General features: G+C 48.4%; 1 protein-coding gene across 1 annotated transcript in view; it reads left to right on the top strand.

Moving 5' to 3' along the window:
• Positions 1-15,241, top strand: part of LOC149431547 (uncharacterized) — a 37,392-nt gene extending 22,151 nt beyond the window's left edge. The window contains exons 3-5 of the mRNA XM_089665486.1: positions 3,435-3,634; positions 11,869-12,009; positions 15,159-15,241. Of these exons, the coding sequence (XP_089521612.1) occupies positions 3,435-3,634; positions 11,869-12,009; positions 15,159-15,241 (424 nt within the window). The remainder of the gene's footprint in view (positions 1-3,434; positions 3,635-11,868; positions 12,010-15,158) is intronic.
• The last annotated feature ends 7,508 nt before the right edge of the window (positions 15,242-22,749 follow it).

Consider the following 22,749-nt stretch of genomic DNA (forward strand, 5'->3'; position numbering starts at 1 on the left):
CAGAATTTAAAATAAAAATTCAGGAAATCACACTGTATGATTTGTAAAGAATGTATTTGTCTTGCACTGCTGAACAGGGGCAGACTGACAACTCATAGGGCCCCCGGGCAATAGGGGATCATGGGGCCCCTGTGTCCTTGCCCAAACTCAAAAAAGCCTATGAAAAAGGTACCAGGGGCATCTCATGGGGCTCCCTACTGACCCCGGGCCCTTGGGCAGTGCCCAAGTTTCCAAATGGTCAGTCCGTCCCTGATGCTGAACATAAGTATTTGAACACCTGAGAAAATCTGTGTTAATATTTGGTACGGAAGCCTCTGTGGCAATTAGTCAGTGCCAGAATGCCCGCCGTACTATCACAGTCCCGCTATAAGTTGCTGATCGCCACCATTACTAGTATAAAAAAAAAAATTCCAGTATCTATTCCGCCATTTTGCAGACGCTATTAATTTCATACAAACCAATTAATGTACACTTATTGGGATATTTTTTTTTTTAGCAAAGACAGGTAGCAGAATACATTTTGGACTAAATTTATGAAGAAATTTTATTTTTAAAATTTTTTTTTTTATTGGATATATTTTTCAGTCTTCAAAATTTTCAGTCTTTTTTCCTTTCTATAGCAAAATATAAAAAAAAACAGTAGTAATCAAATACCAGCAAAATAAAGCTCTATTTGTGTGAAAAAAATGATACAAATTGAATGTGTGCACAGTGTTGCATGATCGCGCAATTTTCAGTTAAAGTAGCGCAGCTCCATATAGCAGAACAAATGGCCTGGTCATGAAGGGGAGTAAATTTTCTGTAGGGCAAGTGGCTAGACATCCTGATGATGTAGATCTTCCCCCTATGTTCCTGTGATTGTTTATCTTGGTCGATTCCATAAGGTGTGCAGTAGGACTACCTGACTTGTCTTTCTGATGAAAACATCGAGAAAACAACCTTCTGTAAATTAGTAATGAGAGCGCCACACACAAGAGTCCACGGTGGTGTTTATTACACATTCAGTGGATTAAAACGATCCAATGCTATCACTGACCTGGTTAGGGGCTGAAATGACGAGGGCTTCCTATTCAGCTCTGGTCCACGTACCCCGGGGAGTAACAGGAAGTGCGAGGCACAAAGTGGCATGAGTGCTAAAGGTCCAGTTTGTTAGTAGCTGCTCCTGGGGGTGGTCAGCAGGGTAGCCCTTTGGCTAGGGATGAGAGTCACTGTTGGGAACTGGGCCTAGCAGCTGGTGGAAATCTGACACCTCTGGTAGGCCAAAATGATGCGGAATAAGACCAGCAATGAGGAACTGGAGCGTAGTGGTGTTGTGGTCAAAGTCCCAGCTGAGGTCATACACAGGTGATCAGTAAGATGTAGATGAGGGAGTCATGGTCAGAAGCCAAGCCATGGTCATACACGGGTCATCAGTAGAATGTAGATGAGGAAGTCATGGTCAGAAGCCAAGTGAGGTCATACAATGGGTGGTCAGTAGGATGTAGACGAGGGAGTCGTGATCAGAAGCCAAGCCGAGGTAATACATGAGTGATCGGTAGGATGTAGATGAGAGAGACATGGTCAGGAGCCAAGCCAAGGTCATACACAGGTGATCAGTAGGATGTAGATGAGAAAGTTATGGTCGGGAGCTAAGCCGAGGTCATACACAGGTGATCAGTAGGCTGTAGCTGAGAGAGTCATGGTCAGGAGCCAAGCCGAGGTCATACACAGGTGATCAGTAGGCTGTAGCTGAGAGAGTCATGGTCAAGAGCCAAGCCGAGGTCATACACAGGTGATCAGTAGGCTGTAGCTGAGAGAGTCATGGTCAAGAGCCAAGCCGAGGTCATACACAGGTGATCAGTAGGCTGTAGCTGAGAGAGTCATGGTCAGGAGCCAAGCAGAGGTCATACACAGGTGATCAGTAGGCTGTAGCTGAGAGAGTCATGGTCAGGAGTTAAGCCGAGGTCATACACAAGTGATCAGTAGGATGTAGATGAGAAAGTCATTGTCAGAAGCCAAGTGAGGTGATACAATGGGTGGTCAGTAGGATGTAGCTGAGAGAGTCATGGTCAGGAGCCAAGCCGAGGTCATACACAGGTGATCAGTAGGCTGTAGCTGAGAGAGTCATGGTCAAGAGCCAAACTGAGGTCATACACAAGTGATCAGTAGGATGTAGATGCGAAAATCATTGGTAGAAGCCAAGTGAGGTCATACACAGGTGATCAGTAGGCTGTAGCTGAGAGAGTCATGGTCAAAAGCCAAGCCAAGGTTATACACGGGTGATCAGCAGAATGTAGATGAGGAAGTCATGGTCAGAAGCCATTTGAGGTGATACAATGGGTGGTCAGTAAGATGTAGATGAGGGAGTCATGTTCAGGAGCCAAGCCGTGGTCATACATGGGTGGCCAGTAGGCTGTAGATGAGGAAGTCACGGTCAGAAGCCAAGTGAAGTCATACAATGGGTGGTCAGTAGGATGCTGATGAGGGCGTCATGGTCAGAATCCAAGCCAAGGTCATACAATGGGTGGTCAGTCGGATGTAGATGAGGAAGTCATGGTCAGAAACCAAGCTAAAGTTATACACAGGTGATCAGTAGGATGTAGTTGGTGAAGTCATGGTCAGAAGCCAAGTGAAGTCATACATGGGTGGTCAGTAGGATGTGGGTGAGAGTCATAGTCGGAAGCTAATCCAAGGTCATACATGGATGGTCAGTAGGAATGCAGATGAGAGAGTCGTGGTTGGGAGTCAAGCCAAGGTCATACATGGGTGGCCAATAGGATATAGGTGAGAGAGTCGTGGTCGGGAGCTTTTCCAAGGGCATACAAAGGTGAACAGTGGGATGTAGAGCCAAGCCAAGGTCATACATGTGTGGTCAGTAGGATGTAAATGAGAGTCATGGTCAGGAGCCAAGCCAAGGTCATGCATGGATGGTCAATAGGATGTAGGTGAGAGAGTCATGGTCAGGAGCCAAGCCATGGTCATACATGGGTGATCAGTAGGATTTTGGTGAGAGTCATGGTCAGGAGCTAAGCCAAGGTCACACACAAGGGTGGTCAGTACTGAACGGAGTTCTGCTCACGAAATGACACATGCAACGCAATTTAGTGCAATAGTACTCCTGAGGCTGAAACTGAAAGATTGGTGACATCTATTTGTGGACAATTATTACTGCAGGGTGGGCGCTGTGGACTGAAGAGGAGAATTGCAGCAAAAGCTGTTTTTTCTATTTTATCTTTTAATGGACTCATTTATTTATTTTTTTTGGGGGGTTGGGGTTTTGTTTTACATTCTTTGGGCCCCATTTGTGCTATCGTAAAAGTTCACTGTACACATGATTTTTTAAGAAAAAAGAAAATTCCATCTGAGGTCGGTGTTTTTATCTCGAAGCCAGAAGTTTATACCTTTGATGTAGTTTAATATCCACTAACCCCATATCTGTCTCCTCTTATTTCCAGGTCTCCTGTAGAGAAGAAGGCCTCACCTCTCCCTCCTCTGACTGTGAAGAGTCGGTACGTCCTCCGCAGGAAGAGCTCTCCCCGGGTAAAGTCCCCGGTAACTGTGAAAAGAAGCTCTCCGCGGGCGCTGGTCCATCTCTCCAAACACCGACTGAGAAGACTTCCTCCCACCAAGACACCGTCCCCCACCGTCCGAGAAGGTAGGTTCATAATATGTAGGCATATACTGTATATATATAAAGTATGTTGTGCTGCTGATGACCACCATGGTGTTAGAATACCGGCCAGCCGCTCGGCTCTTCTGTGCAGCAAATCCTGTTCCTCGGTCCAGCCGTGTCCTCACCGTCTTCTCTCCCTGGCGCCTGCATCTTTAGTGTGAATGGTCCAGCAGTCTTCTGGGAACTGTCACGTGTCCCAGGAGAGGGAGGACAACTCTGCGGGAGCGGGAGCGGGTACCTGTCATATTCGAGTACCCACTCCCCCCCCCCCCCTTCCGCTCCCGAAAGGTCTGCAGTCTCTGGTCATCTCCTGTACTATGTCCACAGTCTCTGGTCATCTCCTGTACTGTGTCCGCAGTCTCTGGTCATCTCCTGTACTGTGTCCGCAGTCTCTGGTCATCTCCTGTACTGTGTCCGCAGTCTCCGGTCATCTCCTGTACTGTGTCTGCAGTCTCTGGTCATCTCCTGTACTGTGTCCGCAGTCTCTGGTCACCTCCTGTACTGTGTCCGCAGTCTCTGGTCATCTCCTGTACTGTGTCCGCAGTCTCTGGTCATCTCCTGTACTGTGTCCACAGTCTCTGGTCATCTCCTGTATTATGTCTGCAGTCTCCGGTCATCTCCTGTACTGTGTCCGCAGTCTCTGGTCATCTCCTGTACTGTGTCCGCAGTCTCTGGTCATCTCCTGTACTGTGTCCACAGTCTCTGGTCATCTCCTGTATTATGTCTGCAGTCTCTGGTCATCTCCTGTACTATGTCCGCAGTCTCCGGTCATCTCCTGTACTGTGTCTGCAGTCTCTGGTCATCCCCTGTACTATGTCCGCAGTCTCCGGTCATCTCCTGTACTGTGTCTGCAGTCTCTGGTCATCTCCTGTACTGTGTCCGCAGTCTCTGGTCACCTCCTGTACTGTGTCCGCAGTCTCTGGTCATCTCCTGTACTGTGTCCGCAGTCTCTGGTCATCTCCTGTACTGTGTCCACAGTCTCTGGTCATCTCCTGTATTATGTCTGCAGTCTCCGGTCATCTCCTGTACTGTGTCCGCAGTCTCTGGTCATCTCCTGTACTGTGTCCGCAGTCTCTGGTCATCTCCTGTACTGTGTCCACAGTCTCTGGTCATCTCCTGTATTATGTCTGCAGTCTCTGGTCATCTCCTGTACTATGTCCGCAGTCTCCGGTCATCTCCTGTACTGTGTCTGCAGTCTCTGGTCATCCCCTGTACTATGTCCGCAGTCTCCGGTCATCTCCTGTACTGTGTCCGCAGTCTCTGGTCATCTCCTGTACTGTGTCCGCAGTCTCTGGTCATCTCCTGTATTATGTCTGCAGTCTCTGGTCATCTCCTGTACTGTGTCCGCAGTCTCTGGTCATCTCCTGTACTATGTCCGCAGTCTCTGGTCATCTCCTGTACTGTGTCCGCAGTCTCTGGTCATCTCCTGTATTATGTCTGCAGTCTCTGGTCATCTCCTGTACTGTGTCCGCAGTCTCTGGTCATCTCCTGTACTGTGTCCGCAGTCTCTGGTCATCTCCTGTACTATGTCCGCAGTCTCTGGTCATCTCCTGTACTGTGTCCGCAGTCTCTGGTCATCTCCTGTACTATGTCCGCAGTCTCTGGTCATCTCCTGTACTGTGTCCGCAGTCTCTGGTCATCTCCTGTATTATGTCTGCAGTCTCTGGTCATCTCCTGTACTGTGTCCGCAGTCTCTGGTCATCTCCTGTACTGTGTCCGCAGTCTCTGGTCATCTCCTGTACTGTGTCCACAGTCTCTGGTCATCTCCTGTATTATGTCTGCAGTCTCCGGTCATCTCCTGTACTATGTCTGCAGTCTCTGGTCATCTCCTGTACTGTGTCTGCAATCTCTGGTCATCTCCTGTACTGTGTCCGCAGTCTCTGGTCATCTCCTGTACTGTGTCCGCAGTCTCTGGTCATCTCCTGTACTGTGTCCGCAGTCTCTGGTCATCTCCTGTACTGTGTCCACAGTCTCTGGTCATCTCCTGTATTATGTCTGCAGTCTCCGGTCATCTCCTGTACTGTGTCCGCAGTCTCTGGTCATCTCCTGTACTGTGTCTGCAATCTCTGGTCATCTCCTGTACTGTGTCCGCAGTCTCTGGTCATCTCCTGTACTGTGTCCGCAGTCTCTGGTCATCTCCTGTACTGTGTCCGCAGTCTCTGGTCATCTCCTGTACTGTGTCCACAGTCTCTGGTCATCTCCTGTATTATGTCCGCAGTCTCCGGTCATCTCCTGTACTGTGTCTGCAGTCTCTGGTCATCCCCTGTACTATGTCCGCAGTCTCCGGTCATCTCCTGTACTGTGTCCGCAGTCTCTGGTCATCTCCTGTACTGTGTCCGCAGTCTCTGGTCATCTCCTGTATTATGTCTGCAGTCTCTGGTCATCTCCTGTACTGTGTCCGCAGTCTCTGGTCATCTCCTGTACTATGTCCGCAGTCTCTGGTCATCTCCTGTACTGTGTCCGCAGTCTCTGGTCATCTCCTGTATTATGTCTGCAGTCTCTGGTCATCTCCTGTACTGTGTCCGCAGTCTCTGGTCATCTCCTGTACTGTGTCCGCAGTCTCTGGTCATCTCCTGTACTGTGTCCGCAGTCTCTGGTCATCTCCTGTACTGTGTCCGCAGTCTCTGGTCATCTCCTGTACTGTGTCCGCAGTCTCTGGTCATCTCCTGTACTATGTCCGCAGTCTCTGGTCATCTCCTGTACTGTGTCCGCAGTCTCTGGTCATCTCCTGTATTATGTCTGCAGTCTCTGGTCATCTCCTGTACTGTGTCCGCAGTCTCTGGTCATCTCCTGTACTGTGTCCGCAGTCTCTGGTCATCTCCTGTACTGTGTCCGCAGTCTCTGGTCATCTCCTGTACTGTGTCCGCAGTCCTCTAAAACCTAGGTGCGTCTTATGGAGTGACAAATACGGCACTTGTACTCCAGGCGCTGCAATAAGTATTTCCTTTGTTTACATTTGAGGTCAGTCAGTTCCTTCATGGCCCACGTTGTCACGTCTAGTGCGTGTTGGTGATCAATGATTGTGTATATTGGTGTCACATCCGCCGTGGATAATATCATCTGATCGGTTTCAGCTTCAATATTTCCCTAAATCTGCAGCGGATGCTTTGTATTGTGCAAATACGACTTCACCTTCTGTGCAATGGGCAGCAGATACCAATCTCAATGCTCAATTGTTGGTGTCAGTGGAAGAAATAGTGCCCCATTTTTGGTGTCAGGGTTTGGGTGGGGGGGGGGGTTAAATGGTGCTCCATCGTTGGTGTCAAGGTGGGGGGGGGGGGGGGGTGATAGCTCAATTGTTGGGGTCAGTGGAAGAAATAGTGCCCCATTTTTGGTGGCAGGGTTTGGGTGGGGGTTGGTGAAATGGTGCTCCATCATTGGTGTCAAGGTTGGGGGGGGGGGGGGGTGATTGCTCAATTGTTGGTGTCAGTGGAAGAAATAGTGCCCCATTTTTTGGTGTCAGGGTTTGGGGGTTGGTGAAATGGTGCTCCATTGTTGGTGTCAAGGTGGGGGGGTGGGGGGGGGGGGTGATTGCTCAATTGTTGGTGTCAGTGGAAGAAATAGTGCCTCATTTTTTGGTGTCAGGGTTTGGGGGTTGGTGAAATGGTGCTCCATCGTTGGTGTCAAGGTGGGGGGGGGGGGTGATTGCTCAATTGTTGGTGTCAGTGGAAGAAATAGTGCCCCATTCTTGGTGTCAGGGTTTGAGGGGAAGGGTAAAATGGTGCTCCATTATTGGTGTCAAGGTGGGGGGGGGGGGTGATTGTTCAATTGTTGGTGTCAGTTGAAGAAATAGTGCCCCATTTGTGATGTCAGGGTTTGGGGGGCTTGGTGAAATGGTGCTCCATTGTTGGTGTGAAGGTGGGGGGAGGGTGAATGCTCAGTTGTTGGTGTCGGTGGAAGAAATGGTGCCCAATTTTTGGTGTGGGGGTGAAATGGTGCTCCATTGTTGGTGGCGGTGGAAGAAATAGTTCTCCATTTTTGGTGTTGTTTGGGGGGGTAAAATGGTGCTTGATTGTTGGTGTCATTGTTTGTACTGGTGTCATTGTATTGTTGGTGTTGTTGGAAGAAATCGTGCCCCATTTTTGGTGTCGGGGTTTGGGGGGGGGGGGGGGGTGAAATGGTGCTCCTTTGTTGGTGTCAGTAGAAGGAATTAGGGTTGCACTGAAATTTTGTCGGCCAAAACGTTTCAGCTGAAAAATACCCCTATTGGTCTTTGGAGATACAGGTGCCGAAAATAGCCCCGCCCCCACCACCCGATAGTTCTCAACCTCACCTGAGAACCCATCCAACGATCCTGGCGCTGGGCATAGAGATCAGTGAAGGAAAGATGGCCGCCACTCATCTCTATGCCCTTGGAGGACCGGAGCCATGTCACTTTTGGTTCTGTTTTTTTAAAGGGATAATAAAAATAAAATGTTTAAAGTGCCCCTGTGCTCGCTCGCAGTGGTGAACGCATATGTAGGCCACGCCCACATATGTAAAAGGTGTTCAAACTACACGTGTGAGGTATTGCAGCGAACGTCGGAGCGTGAGCAATAATTCTAGCACTATACCTCCTCTGGAACTCTAAACTGGTAACCTGTAGAAATTTTTTAAAGCGACGCCCATGGAGATTTTTTTTAAGTACCGTAGTTTGGCGCCATTCCACGTGTGCATATTTAAAGCATGACATGTTGGGTATCTATTTGCTCGCTGTAACATCATCTTTCATATTTTACAAAAAAAGGGGTATTTTGTTATGTTTTTTTTTTTCTTATTCATTAAAGTGGATTTTTTCCCAAAAAAATTGCTTTTGAAAAATCTACATTTTTAAAAACTGTCCATTTTGGTTTTGGTTCTCAGCGAAGTGCATTCTGAATTTTCGGTTTTGGCACCAGAATTTTCATTTCAGTGCACCACTAGAAGGAATAGTGCCCCATTGTTGGTGTCAGTGAAAGGAATGGTGCCCCATTGTTGGTGTCAGTGAAAGGAATGGTGCCATATTGTTGGTGTCAGTGGAAGGAATTATGCCCCATTGGTGCCAGTGGAAGGAATTGTTCCTCATTGTTGGTGTCAGTGGAAGGAATTGTGCCCCATTGTTTGTGTCAGGGTGGTGGGGTGGATATAGTGCTCCATTGTTGGTGTCAGTGGAGAAGTAGTGCTCCATTGTTGGTGTCAGTGGAAGGAATAGTGCCCCATTGTTGGTCTCAGGGTGGTGATGGGAGGGAGATAGTGCTCCATTGTTGGTGTCATTATAAGGAGGAAGGAATGGTGCCCAATTGTTGGTGTCAGTGAGAGATATAGTGCCCCATTATCGGTGTCAGTTGAAGGAGTAGTGCCCCATTATCGGTGTCAGTGGATGGAATAGTGCCCCATTATCGGTGTCAGTGGATGGAATAGTGCCCCATTGTTGGTGTCAGTGGAAGGAATAGTTTCCCATTGTTGGTGTCAGTGGAGGGATTGGTGCCCCATTATTGGTGTCAGTGGAAGGAATAGTGCCCCATTGTCGGTGTCAGTGGAAGTTATAGTTTCCCATTGTCGGTGTCAGTGGAGGGAATAGTTTCCCATTGTTGGTGTCAGTGGAGGGATTGGTGCTCCATTGTTGGTGTCAGTGGAATGAATAGTGCCCCATTGTTGGTCTCAGGGTGGTGGTGATGGTGGGGGAGATAGTTCTCCATTGTTGGTGTCATTATAAGGAGGAAGTAATGGTGCTCCATTGTCGGTGTCAGTGGATGGATTGGTGCCTCATTGTTGGTGTCAGTGGGAGGAACAGTGCCCCAAGTGCCCGAAAAGGCCAGCAAAGGGCTCAGTGTGGAGACCACTGGACTAGTCAAAGCTTTCTACAACCTTCATTTGTAGTGACCTCTTGTGGGTATTGTGTAGAAAATGTCAATCCCAACAGTTGCACATGCACAAAGTTGCACCCTCTTGTTTCGGTGCGGGGCGGTAAATCACGACATGTAACCTTTTATATCTTTGATTATCTGGATCTCATCGCTTGTCCCGGCTTGTAGAAATACTCTGAATCCGGTAAATCCGTGATCCTCCAGGTTGCCGTTTTACAGGAAGCGCCCATCAGAGGGCAGCCTTGTGCCAGGCTCTCGCACCACCTTGTCCACCTCTCGCCATGTAATGAATTGCCCAATTTCCTCTTTATGTGAAGGAAAGCAGATATCAAGTAATTTGCAGCAATAAGCCGCTAATGCAGGGTCCCCGTATCAGAGCGGGGAAAAAAAATAGCCCGAAAAACACACCCTGTGTTCATTCCTAAGGGCAGATAAAACACTAATATATAATTATCCTTGCAAATTGGATTGTTTTAAATAACCAAAACGCGGCAGCCGGGGAAGGATCCGCCGGCCATTTTGCCTGAGTTACTATCGCCGCGTAATTGCCGCCTTCAATCAATTCCCTCGCCATTAGAAATTCCATCACAATCAACATTAAACTTTATACGTCGCCGAGGCCTATCAGCCTTCCCATTCTTGCTCCTTCTTCTTTTTAAAAGCTCCACTTTAACTGGCAAAATTAATCAGGGAGAAGATTTGAAACATTTACCCGTGTGAGGAGAGGTCAGGCTCTCGCCGGCGAGCCCGGCAGATAAGCGCGGGCTAATAAAAAGAGAAAATTGAATTACTAATGATCGCGGTCGGGCCGGTTTATAAAAACCTGGGAGGACAGCAGAAATGAATCATCCGCTTCCTCGGCCCGCTGATAGATCGGAGGTAATCCATTAGCTGGGCCAGCACAGGAGACCTTGTTATGAGGAGACTTGTGGACGGAGGTCGGTGCACGGTGGCTCAGGCAGTCTTTTGTCGACGCCTTGCTTTTTAAATAAAGTTCAGTCCGTTCCTGGGTCCAAGACTTTGATTACTGGCTTGTGGATGGAGTTTAGAGTGAAGCTGTAGGCAGGGGCTATATCACGTACCTGGTGATGGAGAACCTCAGTATCACGTACCTGGTGATGGAGAACCTCAGTATCACGTACCTGGTGATGGAGAACCTCAGTATCACGTACCTGGTGATGGAGAACCTCAGTATCACGTACCTGGTGATGGAGAACCTCAGTATCACGTACCTGGTGATGGAGAACCTCAGTATCACGTACCTGGTGATGGAGAACCTCAGTATCACGTACCTGGTGATGGAGAACCTCAGTATCACGTACCTGGTGATGGAGAACCTCAGTATCACGTACCTGGTGATGGAGAACCTCAGTATCACGTACCTGGTGATGGAGAACCTCAGTATTACGTACCTGGTGATGGAGAACCTCAGTATCACGTACCTGGTGATGGAGAACCTCAGTATCACGTACCTGGTGATGGAGGCCAATGGAGAGAGGGCTTCCCTTGCGGCTAAGTTCCGGACTCCCCTGAGAGTGGTACAGCGGGGGTCAGGCCCAAAGTTGCACAGGTCGCCTGTAGGAGTGCTGGTTGGTGGTCCACTCAGGAGCACAGCTGGTGCACGGAGATAGGTCTGCAGACAGGAGGCGCCTGTGTGTGGTATGTAAGCCCTTCCGGGATTTAGGTGTTTACTGGGTAGTCGGTTCAAGCCAAGGTCAGGTACCAGGTGGGAATCAGAGCAGACGTAGTCAGATGGGATAGCCGAGGTCATACACAGAGGAGCGAAATAGAGAGTATCCATAAGCCAAGCCGAGGTCAGATCCGGGGTAACGCAGAGTAGACAGGTCCAGGAGCAAGCCAAGTCGGTAACAGGAAATCACGGGTCAGAATCACAGGAACCAGGACCAGGGCACGAGGAGCTAGAGATCATCCAGCAACTAGAGGAAGTGATGAGCCTCCTTATAAAGGTTGTCTGGCACCAGACTGAGGCTGATGTGTACTTCTGCGGCCATGTAGAGTACTGGCAGACATGCCAGATCTTCCAGAACTTCTGCCATGGACAGGACCCTGACAGGTGAATTGGCATTGCCAGGCAAAGAAGGCGTTTGCCTTGGGCGGCATTTTTCAGGGAGGAGTGACACACAGGAGCCGTTATGTTTGCATGCTTGCTTGCAGCAGTCTCCACTACATGGGATCCGATCTGTGAGAGGACGGTGGCTGCCAGATCTGCAGGGGGCACACAGGCTGGAGGAGGAGGAGAGGAGGAGCCAAGCGGCCAGACAAGGAAGGAGACTTTACTGATCGGTGAGTTCCTTGCCAGGCAAAGAAGGCGTTTGCCTTGGGCGGCATTTTTCAGGGGGGAGTGACACACAGGAGCCGTTGTGTTTGCAGGCTTGCTTGCAGCAGTCTCCACTACATGGGATCCTATCCATGAGAGGACGGTGGCTGCCAGATCTGCAGGGGGCACACAGGCCGGAGGAGGAGGAGAGGAGGAGCCAAGCGGCCGGATCAGCAAGGAGGCTCTACTGATCGGTGAGTGCTGCCTGGGAGCAGCCGGCGCCCATTGTGTGGGGATCCAGCAAGAGCGGAGCAGAGGGTGCTGGCTGTGGATGGGAGAGGGAGCCCGGCCTGGGGAGGAAAGATGCTGGATGGGGATGGGGGGGGCGCACGTTTTTGTGTTGCCTACGTACACCACTGCACAGGCAGCTTACACCAAGACAACGTCAGGAAATACAATGTAAGGTCCCTGACCAATTCACCTATATGAGCTTGATGGACATCTGATTCCAAAACCAAATGATTTGAGTTCAGGGTCTCCAGCGGAGGGTACTGTTAATACTCCATCATACAAGTGCAGTAGTGAGCAGTAGTCAAGTAATCTACTGAGTTCTGGAACTGTACTGCCAGAGTGCATTGATGGCGGCTATGCTAGTCCTAGACTGACTGGGTATGGACTTTAAAAAAGAAAAGGAGGGTAGTGGAGAGGACAGGGAAACAAAGGGGGCTTGCTGAATTGTTATTATGGGAGGGGCAGTCTTTTGAGATGTTCTTCTGCCGGCTAACGTTGGGGCCCTTTAGGAGCAGCTTTGCACTTGACAGTCCCAGTTAACCTGCATGCAGTATAGGTTTAGTATAGTTTCGGCACAGGTGCAAAGTAGATTTGGTTCAGATGCAGTAAAGGTTCAGTATAATGCGGTATAGGTGCAGTCTAAGTGTGGTATGGATTGGGTACCCTTGTATCCTGCTGTCAGAGATCCCTGGGAATAGCCCTCTCACCAGCCCCTAGGATGCTGCAGTGACCACTGTAGATGGGGGCATCCCCTTGGTGTCTCCCTGAAAGCCTCCAGTGATAAGCAGAGTGGGCGCTCCAGGCTGCAGCAGGTGCTGTGATATGGGAGCTTCAGCCCTGCCAAGACATTGTAGACCATTGCGCTCTTCCAACTTTGCGGTAACAGTTTGGTCAAGACCCTTTACTGTTCCATCATGACTGTCCCCTGTGTACAAAACTAGCGCCATAAAGACATGGTTTGACCAGTTTGCTGTGAAGGAATGTGAGTGTCCTGTGCAGAGCCCTGACCTCAAAACCCTACTGAACACCTTTGAGATGTATTCAATTGTGAGCCAGGTGTTCTCATTCAATATCAGTGCCTGACCTCAGAAACAGGCACAGATTTCCTATAGACATCATCCAAAGTTGTAAGGAAGGCCTTCCCAATAGAGTGGAGGCCACAAAAGAGGCCAACGCCATAATAATGGCCATTGTTTTGGGATGGGATGTCCAAAAAGCTCATATAGGGTATTGTTTGCAGAAGACTCTTTTCTATTCTGACATGACTACAGACATGGTTTTACCAGAGCCCTGACCTCCTCCCTACTGAACATCTTTGGATTGAATTGGAACAAGTATTTGGAGCCACTTTTTTTTTTTTTTAACCAAAATCAGTACCTGACCTCCACAAATGTGCACAAATTTCCACCCTGCCAAAGCTTGTGGAAAGTCTTTCCAGAGAAGTAGAGGATGTTAAAGCCACAAAGGAGTCCAACTCCATATTAATGACCATGGTTTTGGAATGGGATGTCCAACAAGCTCATAAAATGTACAATTTGGTGAAGACCCTTGTCTGTCCCACCATGACTGTATTATTATTATACAGGATTTATATAGCGCCAACAGTTTGCTCAGCGCTGTACATTATAATGGGAGACAGTACAGTAACAATACAATTCAATACACGAGGGGTTCGAGGGCCCTGCTCCTTGGAGTTTACATTTTAGAAGGGAGGGGATGGTGGTACAGGAGGAAATAGCTGTGGGGGATGGAGTGGTAGGAAGAGTGGAGGAGATCGGCAATTAGCTGAGGGCGGGGTAGGCTTCCCTGAAGAGGTAGGTTTTCAGAGTGTGCCTAAAGGTGAGGAGAGTAGGTGATAGTCTGATGGATTGGGGTAGGGAGTTCCAGAGGATGGGGGAAGCCCTGGAGAAGTCCTGGCGACGGGCATGGGAGGAGGAAACCAGGGAACTGGAGAGGTCTTGTGAAGAGTGGAGAGTACGGTTTGGGTGGTATTTGGATACCAGATCGGTGATGTAGTTTGGGGCAGTATTATGAATAGCTTTGTACGTTAATGTTAGCATTTTGAATTTTAACCATTGGGCAATCGGAAGCCAGTGGAGGGATTGGCAGAGGGGGGTGGCGGATACGGAGCGGTTCGTAAGGTGGATGAGTCTGGCCGCAGTATTCAGGATAGACTGAAGTGGGGATGGCCTGCGGTGACTTTTTCGCATGTGTACAAAGCAAGCTCCATAAAGACATGGTTTGGCCAGTTTGGTGTAGAGGAGCTTGAGTGTCAATTGGATTGATTGGATTGCACATGGTGAGCCAGATCTTCTCATCCGACATCCGTTTTGTTCTTGTAAACTTATGAGTAATGAACTCTACCATTAATGGTAACGGGGACATCACACTCAAAACTAATACATTATATGGCCCAAAGAATGTGGACACTTCTTCAGATTATCGAGTTCAGGTGTCTCCAGTGAAGGGTACTGGAAATACTCCATCATATAAAGACATTGTAGACAGTTGTGTTATTCCAACTTTGTGGTAACAGTTTGGTGAAGACCCTTCTCTGTTCCACCAGGACTGTACCCTGTGTACAAAGCCAGTTCCTTAAAGACTTGGTTTGGGGTGGAGGAACTTGAGTTGTCCTGTACAGAGCCCTGATCTCAACCCTATTGATCACCATTGGGATGAATTAGATCACTGATGCTGAGCCAGGTCGGGATGAATTAGATCATTGATGGTGAGCCAGGTCTTCCCATCCTCTATCAGTACCTGACCTCACAAATGTTCTTTTGGCTCAGTGGTACAGAGACACCCTTCAAAATCCAGTGGTAACAGTTTGGTGAAGACCCTTCTCTGTTCCACCAGGACTGTACCCTGTGTACAAAGCCAGTTCTTTAAAGACTTGGTTTGTGGTGGAGGAACTTGAGTGGTCCTTTACGGAGCCCTGACCTCAACCCTACTGATCACCATTGGGATGAATTAGATCACTGATGATGATCCAGGTCTTCCCATCCTATATCAGTACCTGACCTCACAAATGTTCTTTTGGCTCAGTGGTACAGAGACACCCTTCAAAATCCAGTGGTAACAGTTTGGTGAAGACCCTTCTCTGTTCCACCAGGACTGTACCCTGTGTACAAAGCCAGTTCCTTAAAGACTTGGTTTGTGGTGGAGGAACTTGAGTGGTCCTTTACGGAGCCCTGACCTCAACCCTACTGATCACCATTGGGATGAATTAGATCACTGATGATGATCCAGGTCTTCCCATCCTATATCAGTACCTGACCTCACAAATGTTCTTTTGGCTCAGTGGTACAGAGACACCCTTCAAAATCCAGTGGTAACAGTTTGGTGAAGACCCTTCTCTGTTCCACCAGGACTGTACCCTGTGTACAAAGCCAGTTCCTTAAAGACTTGGTTTGTGGTGGAGGAACTTGAGCGGTCCTTTACGGAGCCCTGACCTCAACCCTACTGATCACCATTGGGATGAATTAGATCACTGATGATGATCCAGGTCTTCCCATCCTATATCAGTACCTGACCTCACAAATGTTCTTTTGGCTCAGTGGTACAGAGACACCCTTCAAAATCCAGTGGTAACAGTTTGGTGAAGACCCTTCTCTGTTCCACCAGGACTGTACCCTGTGTACAAAGCCAGTTCCTTAAAGACTTGGTTTGTGGTGGAGGAACTTGAGTGGTCCTTTACGGAGCCCTGACCTCAACCCTACTGATCACCGTTGGGATGAATTAGATCATTGATGGTGAGCCAGGTCTTCCCATCCTCTATCAGTACCTGACCTCACAAATGTTCTTTTGGCTCAGTGGTACAGAGACACACTTCAAAATCCAGTGGAAATCCTTCCCAGAAAAGTGGAAGCTGGTATAGCTGCATAGGAGGGGGATGGGGGGGTACTTTAATCTCTTTAATCTGTCCTGCAGAATGGACGCGAATATTTTGAGTCCTTGACCAGTCCCACACATTGGGTTGTCAGGATCTCCGTTCCTCACTGTGGCCCCAGCACACAACTCGCACCACATAAAGGTTCTCTTACACTTTAAGGAATTGTTGTTGAGAATGAATATGTCTGTAAAGCTGCGGGCCGGCCCCTGTATGGCCAGAGAGGAGGGGTGAAGAGGTTATTTCAGGCCCGCGCTCTGGATGAGGTCAGTGTTACCCTGCAGTAAAAATATCCTACAAGGGCAAAGCGTGGGTTCATGTGGGGATACAGTTATCGACGGATTAACAGCCACAATCCCACTGGATTCTCTTATACACAGAGCCCCCAATACACAGGAACATTGTCACACCCGATCAGATGTCACTGGCCGGGCAGCGGCTGCACCTGCCAGTAGAGGGACCAACCACCTCCGGTTCACTTACCTCCCTGAGCTAGTTATCAGCACCTACCTATTACCAGGGGTGTTGCAACCAAACGTAAGATCCCCACATATGTTCTGTTATACAGGAGTGACATCACCGCCCTCCAGATATAAGATATATTATACAGAGTGACATCACCGCCCTCCAGATATAAGATATATTATACAGAGTGACATCACCGCCCTCCAGATATAAGATATATTATACAGAGTGACATCACCGCCCTCCAGATATAAGATATATTATACAGGAGTGACATCACCGCCCTCCAGATATAAGATATATTATACAGAGTGACATCACCGCCCTCCAGATATAAGGTATATTATACAGAGTGACATCACCGCCCTCCAGATATAAGGTATATTATACAGGAGTGACATCACCGCCCTCCAGATATAAGATATATTATACAGAGTGACATCACCGCCCTCCAGATATAAGATATATTATACAGAGTGACATCACCGCCCTCCAGATATAAGATATATTATACAGAGTGACATCACCGCTCTCCAGATATAAGATATATTATACAGAGTGACATCACCGCCCTCCAGATATAAGATATATTATACAGAGTGACATCACCGCCCTCCAGATATAAGATATATTATACAGAGTGACATCACCGCCCTCCAGATATAAGATATATTATACAGGAGTGACATCACCGCCCTCCAGATATAAGATATATTATACAGAGTGACATCACCGCTCTCCGGATATAAGATATATTATACAGAGTGACATCACCGCCCTCCAGATATAAGATATATTATACAGAGTGACATCACCGCCCTCCAGATATAAGATATATTATACAGGAGTGACATCACCGCCCTCCAGATATAAGATATATTATACAGAGTGACATCACCGCACTCCAGATATAAGATATATTATACAGAGTGACATCACCGCCCTCCAGATATAAGATATATTATACAGGAGTGACATCACAGCCCTCCGGATATAATATATATTATACAGAGTGACATCACCGCCCTCCAGATATAAGATATATTATACAGAGTGACATCACCACCCTCCAGATATAAGATATATTATACAGAGTGACATCACCACCCTCCAGATATAAGATATATTATACAGGAGTGACATCACCGCCCTCCAGATATAAGATATATTATACAGAGTGACATCACCGCCCTCCGGATATAAGATATATTATACAGAGTGACATCACCGCCCTCCAGATATAAGGTATATTATACAGAGTGACATCACCGCTCTCCAGATATAAGATATATTATACAGAGTGACATCACCGCTCTCCAGATATAAGATATATTATACAGAGTGACATCACCGCCCTCCAGATATAAGATATATTATACAGGAGTGACATCACCGCCCTCCAGATATAAGATATATTATACAGGAGTGACATCACCGCCCTCCAGATATAAGATATATTATACAGAGTGACATCACCGCCCTCCAGATATAAGATATATTATACAGAGTGACATCACCGCCCTCCAGATATAAGATATATTATACAGAGTGACATCACCACCCTCCAGATATAAGATATATTATACAGAGTGACATCACCGCCCTCCGGATATAAATATTGTGTACACTGTGAATCTTCTGTGCGTTGTTGTATTCTGATTGGATGATGGTATCGGGGAATACGTTGATCCATCATTCTGATAGGGTGGACATGAGCGGGTCGATGTGCGGGAGTTGTGCACGAGGCACCTTCAGCTGTCGGGTGTCTTTATTTGGCTGCAGGTCACATATCCCCCCCCCCCCCGGGGTGAAGACCTCCCATATTCATAGTACAAATGTGTCCCCAGCTGAGGGCTGCGGGGTTAATGTCATTAGTAGCCCGGCTGTCTGCAGGCCGTCCACCCCGACCCTCCTCATAAATCATTAAGTTCTCAGATCTCAGATCTGGCCCCGGTGCAGCAGCAGTGAGCTCAGTAACAAGGCTGGGGGCCGCTTGGTGGCGGGTTGGGGGGGGGGAGTCGTCGGTGAAAGTTCACATAGTTGGCCCCCGTCCCAGCGCTAGCCTCGTCACCGCGCGTATTTGACGGGATCGAGTTTCCGTTGACATGTTCAGCATTTACAGGTGAACGAGTTTCTGAACCCAACCCGGAGAAGGGAATTCTGGGACGTCTCCTCTGGACGGGCTCCAGGAGACAAATGGGGCCCTTACACCTGTTTTTGGTGGAGATGGGGAAGGGATCCGTATTCCCAGCGCCGGGTGGCGGCTCGTTCTCCAGCCTCGAACAGAACGCCGATTGGGGATTTATGCGACTGCATGTCGAGGATCCGATCCGATTAGAATCGATCTGGGCTTCTTTTTCTTGAAGTCGTTCAATAATTGCGACATGTATGGTTCTGATTTCTGATGGAATGTCAATCGCCTGTCACATATACCCAGTGAAGTGGCCGGTCTCAGGTGATACACAGAGATGAAACAAATCCTCCTACATACGTTGCACCTGTTTATCTGCAGCCCCCTCTTCTCGACATCCGTTCAGAGTGCAGAATTTATAAAGCTTGCCTGAGAACTCAGAAAGCAGGGGGCTGGGGAGCTGAATTTGCACTCAATGAGAGCTGATTGGAGGGAAGGGATAGACATCCCCCTCCAAACAGCACACAGGCACAGAGCTGAGGCTGTCAATCTGCCCTTTCCTCCTCAGACTGGCCCCACCCCTTTCTTTGGATTTCAGTTCCTTCAATAATGGAGGCGGAGCATCACAGGCGGATGTTTCGTAGGTTTTATTGCACGCAAATCCAGCCTGCCTAGGAACGCCCACTCCTCTAGATTAATCTACACCAGGGGTGGGCAACTGTGGCCCTCCAGCTGAAGCTCAGAAAGGCTGTGCAAATGGCTGTAGAGAAGAGAGGGCGACAGATAAACAGGTACAACTTATGTAGGAGGATTGGTTTCATCTCTGTGTATCACCTGAGGCCGGTCACCTCTCTGAGTATATTCACTTGATTAATGTGCCTAGAGCAGGGGTGGGCAACTGTGGCCCTCCAGCTGTTGGTGAACTACAAGTCCCATCATGCCTCTGCCTTTGGGAGTCATGCTTGTAACTGTCAGTTTTGCAATGCCTCATGGGACTTGTAGTTCTACAACAGCTGGAGGGCCACAGTTGCCCACCCCTGGTCTACACCCATCAAGCCATTTTGATATTTGCATCACTCCTTCCATCAGCCATCCCATCATTTGCTCTCAGGAGGAGTGCTGAAGCAGGGTGCACTGATGTTTTAAGGAAGCTGTGTACAGCACCCTGCTGGCCCCTCCTACCAGCCACGATCTGTCTGCATTGCATAGAGAAGTACAGAGACTCAGTGATGACATCGCCGGATCCAAAATAAAGTATGTAATGAAAATGAAAATAATTTATTCAAAGCTTCCGGTGCTGCGAGGGTCAGGATCAGCGGCTGCATCTGCGATAGGCACCCATCACAAGTTTCGACTTTCACCCCCCCCCCCCCGTACTCTACAGTCCCACAATGGAAAGCATGTTGTGATTGGAGGAGGTGGGCCGTGCTCCATACACCCATCCTTCAAGTCTCTGGAATGTGCTGCATTGTGGGTTGCTTTGAATGGAGCATGGGGGGGGGAAGTAAACAGCCGCTCAATCTTTTTACAAGAAGATGCTCCTCCCACTGCTGTGTGCTGCCATTTCCACACTCTCAAATATGAACACATACATAGGTCCTGCATGCATATGTAAACGCTGTTCACAGCACACGTGTGAGGTATCCCTGCAAACATCACGGCGAGAGCAATAATTCTATCCCCAGATCTCCTGTGTGACTAAAAACTGTTATTCTGTAAAAAATAAATAAAAGAAAAAATAAAAAATCAGTTTTCTAATGTGTTTATGTGCTCTTAAATTCAGTAAAACAGCTGTAAAAATTTGCAAAATAAAAAAAAAAAAAATTCTCCAGGGCCTGTGCTTAAAACATATATATATTATCTCCCAGAAGTGAGTCCCGTCCCCCCCCCCCCCTCACATTTTGTGTCAATATTTGATTCTCTCTTTTCATGTGACAACACTGAAGAAATGACACTTTGCTACAATGTGACGTAGTCAGTGTACAGCTTGTACAACGTGGAAATTTACTGTCCCCTCAAAATACCTCAACACACCGCCATTAATGTCTAACCCTCTGGCAACCAAAGTGACTCCACCCCTAAGTGACAAGGTCCAAATTGGGCCCAAAGTGTCAATATTTTGTGTGGCCGCCATTATTTTCCAGCACTGCCTTAACCCTCTTGGGCATGGAGGTCATCAGAGCTTCACAGGTTGCCACTGGAGTCCTCTTCCACTCCTCCATGACGACATCACGGAGCTGGTGGATGTTAGAGACCTTGCCCTCCTCCACCTTCCGTCTTCCACTCCTCCATGACGTCATCACGGAGCTGGTGGATGTTCGGGACCTTGCGCTCCTCCACCTTCCGTCTTCCACTCCTCCATGACGTCATCACGGAGCTGGTGGATGTTCGAGACCTTGCGCTCCTCCACCTTCCGTCTTCCACTCCTCCATGACGACATCACGGAGCTGGTGGATGTTAGAGACCTTGCGCTCCTCCACCTTCTGTTTGAGGACGCCCCACAGATGCTCAATAGGGTTCAGGTCTGGAGACATGCTTGGCCAGTCCATCACCTTCACCCTCAGCTTCTTCAGCAAGGCAGTGGTGGTCTTGGAGGTGTGTTTGGGGTATGTCAGAATGGCCCTGGGCAGCAGATGGTTAAAGAAATATCAACCACAGATGGAAAATGATGGGGGCTGCACAGTTTTTTTCCCACCGATTGCCTTCCATGCATACATAGTCATGGCCAAAAATCTTGCTGCCCCCCCCACCTGCATTCCTGTCAGATAACGCACCACTTCACCCAGAAAATTGTTGCAATGACAAATGTTTCGGCATTCTCATGTTTATTTCTTTTGTTTTTATTGGTATGACACAAAAAAGTGGAGAAACAAAAAGCCAAATCTGACACATTCCAAGCAAAATTCCCAAAAATGGACTGGACGGAATTATTGGCACCTCCACAAAACCCCAAAAATGGACTGGACAGAATTATTGGCACCTCCACAAAACCCCAAAAATGGACTGGACAGAATTATTGGCACCTCCACAAAACCCCAAAAATGGACTGGACAGAATTATTGGCACCTCCACAAAACCCCAAAAATGGACTGGACAGAATTATTGGCACCTCCACAAAACCCCAAAAATGGACTGGACAGAATTATTGGCACCTCCAATGTAATATTTGGTAGCACACCCCTTGAAAATAATACCTGAAATCATCAATGGCTTCCTGTCACCATCAATGAGTTTCTTCCACCTCTCTACTGGAATTTTGGATCGCTCTTCTTCCACCAACTGCTCCGGGTCTCTCAGATTGGAAGGTTCCTTTCCCCAACTGCTGGTCTGAGATCTCTCCACAGGAGCTCTATGGGATGGAGATCTGGACTCATTGCTGGCCAGTTCAGTCCTCTCCAGTACTTTGTCTGAAACCGTTTCTGGGTTTTTTTTAACGTGTGCTTTGGGTCATTGTCCTGCTGGAAGACCCATGACCTCTGACAGAGACCCATTTTTCTGACACCGGGCCCTACATTGCCCCCCAGAATTCTTTGATAGCCTTCAGATTTCATAATGCCATGCACATGGTCAGGACATCCAGCGCCTGAAGCAGCAAAGCAACCCCAAACCATCAGTGACCCCCCCCCCCCCCCACCATGTGTGACTGGAGGGACTGGGACCCCCCACCATGTGTGACTGGAGGGACTGGAGTCTTTTCTTTAATCCCTTCACGTTGGCGCCTCCCACTCCTTTTAAGAAGTTACTGACACCGGGAGGTGGGGTGGGGTTTGGCATCATGTGACCACTGTGATTGGCTGTCATGGCAGTCACATGACCGGAAAGGTCCCGATCGCAAGGAGAGATCAGGACCTTTCTGTAGGATGCCAACACGTGCTGGGAGCGCACAGGGCGCCCGCTCTCAGCACATTTGTTTGCAAATGGTACGCAAATATGCGGTTGCTCAGCATGGATGCCCAGCCTCTGAGAGGCCACGTATTTGCGTACTGTCGGCTTGAAGAGGTTAAAGGCCTCATTGCTTTTTCTGAAACCAGTAGAATGATGGGCTTTACCAAAAAGCTGCCATTTTGTTTCGTCTGTCCCCAGCACATTCTGCCAAAAGGATTTTGGCTTCCTCAGGTAAGTATTGGCAAACTCCAATCTGGCTTCCAATATGTTTGTGTCAGCAGTGGGGTCCTCTTGGGTCTCCTCCCATATTTCTGTGTCAGCAGTGGGGTCCTC

The sequence above is a fragment of the Staurois parvus genome, unplaced genomic scaffold (genome assembly GCF_062004578.1).
Source record: "Staurois parvus isolate SC_StPar_1 unplaced genomic scaffold, SC_StPar_1.0 ptg002211l, whole genome shotgun sequence".
NCBI classification, from domain to species: domain Eukaryota; kingdom Metazoa; phylum Chordata; class Amphibia; order Anura; family Ranidae; genus Staurois; species Staurois parvus.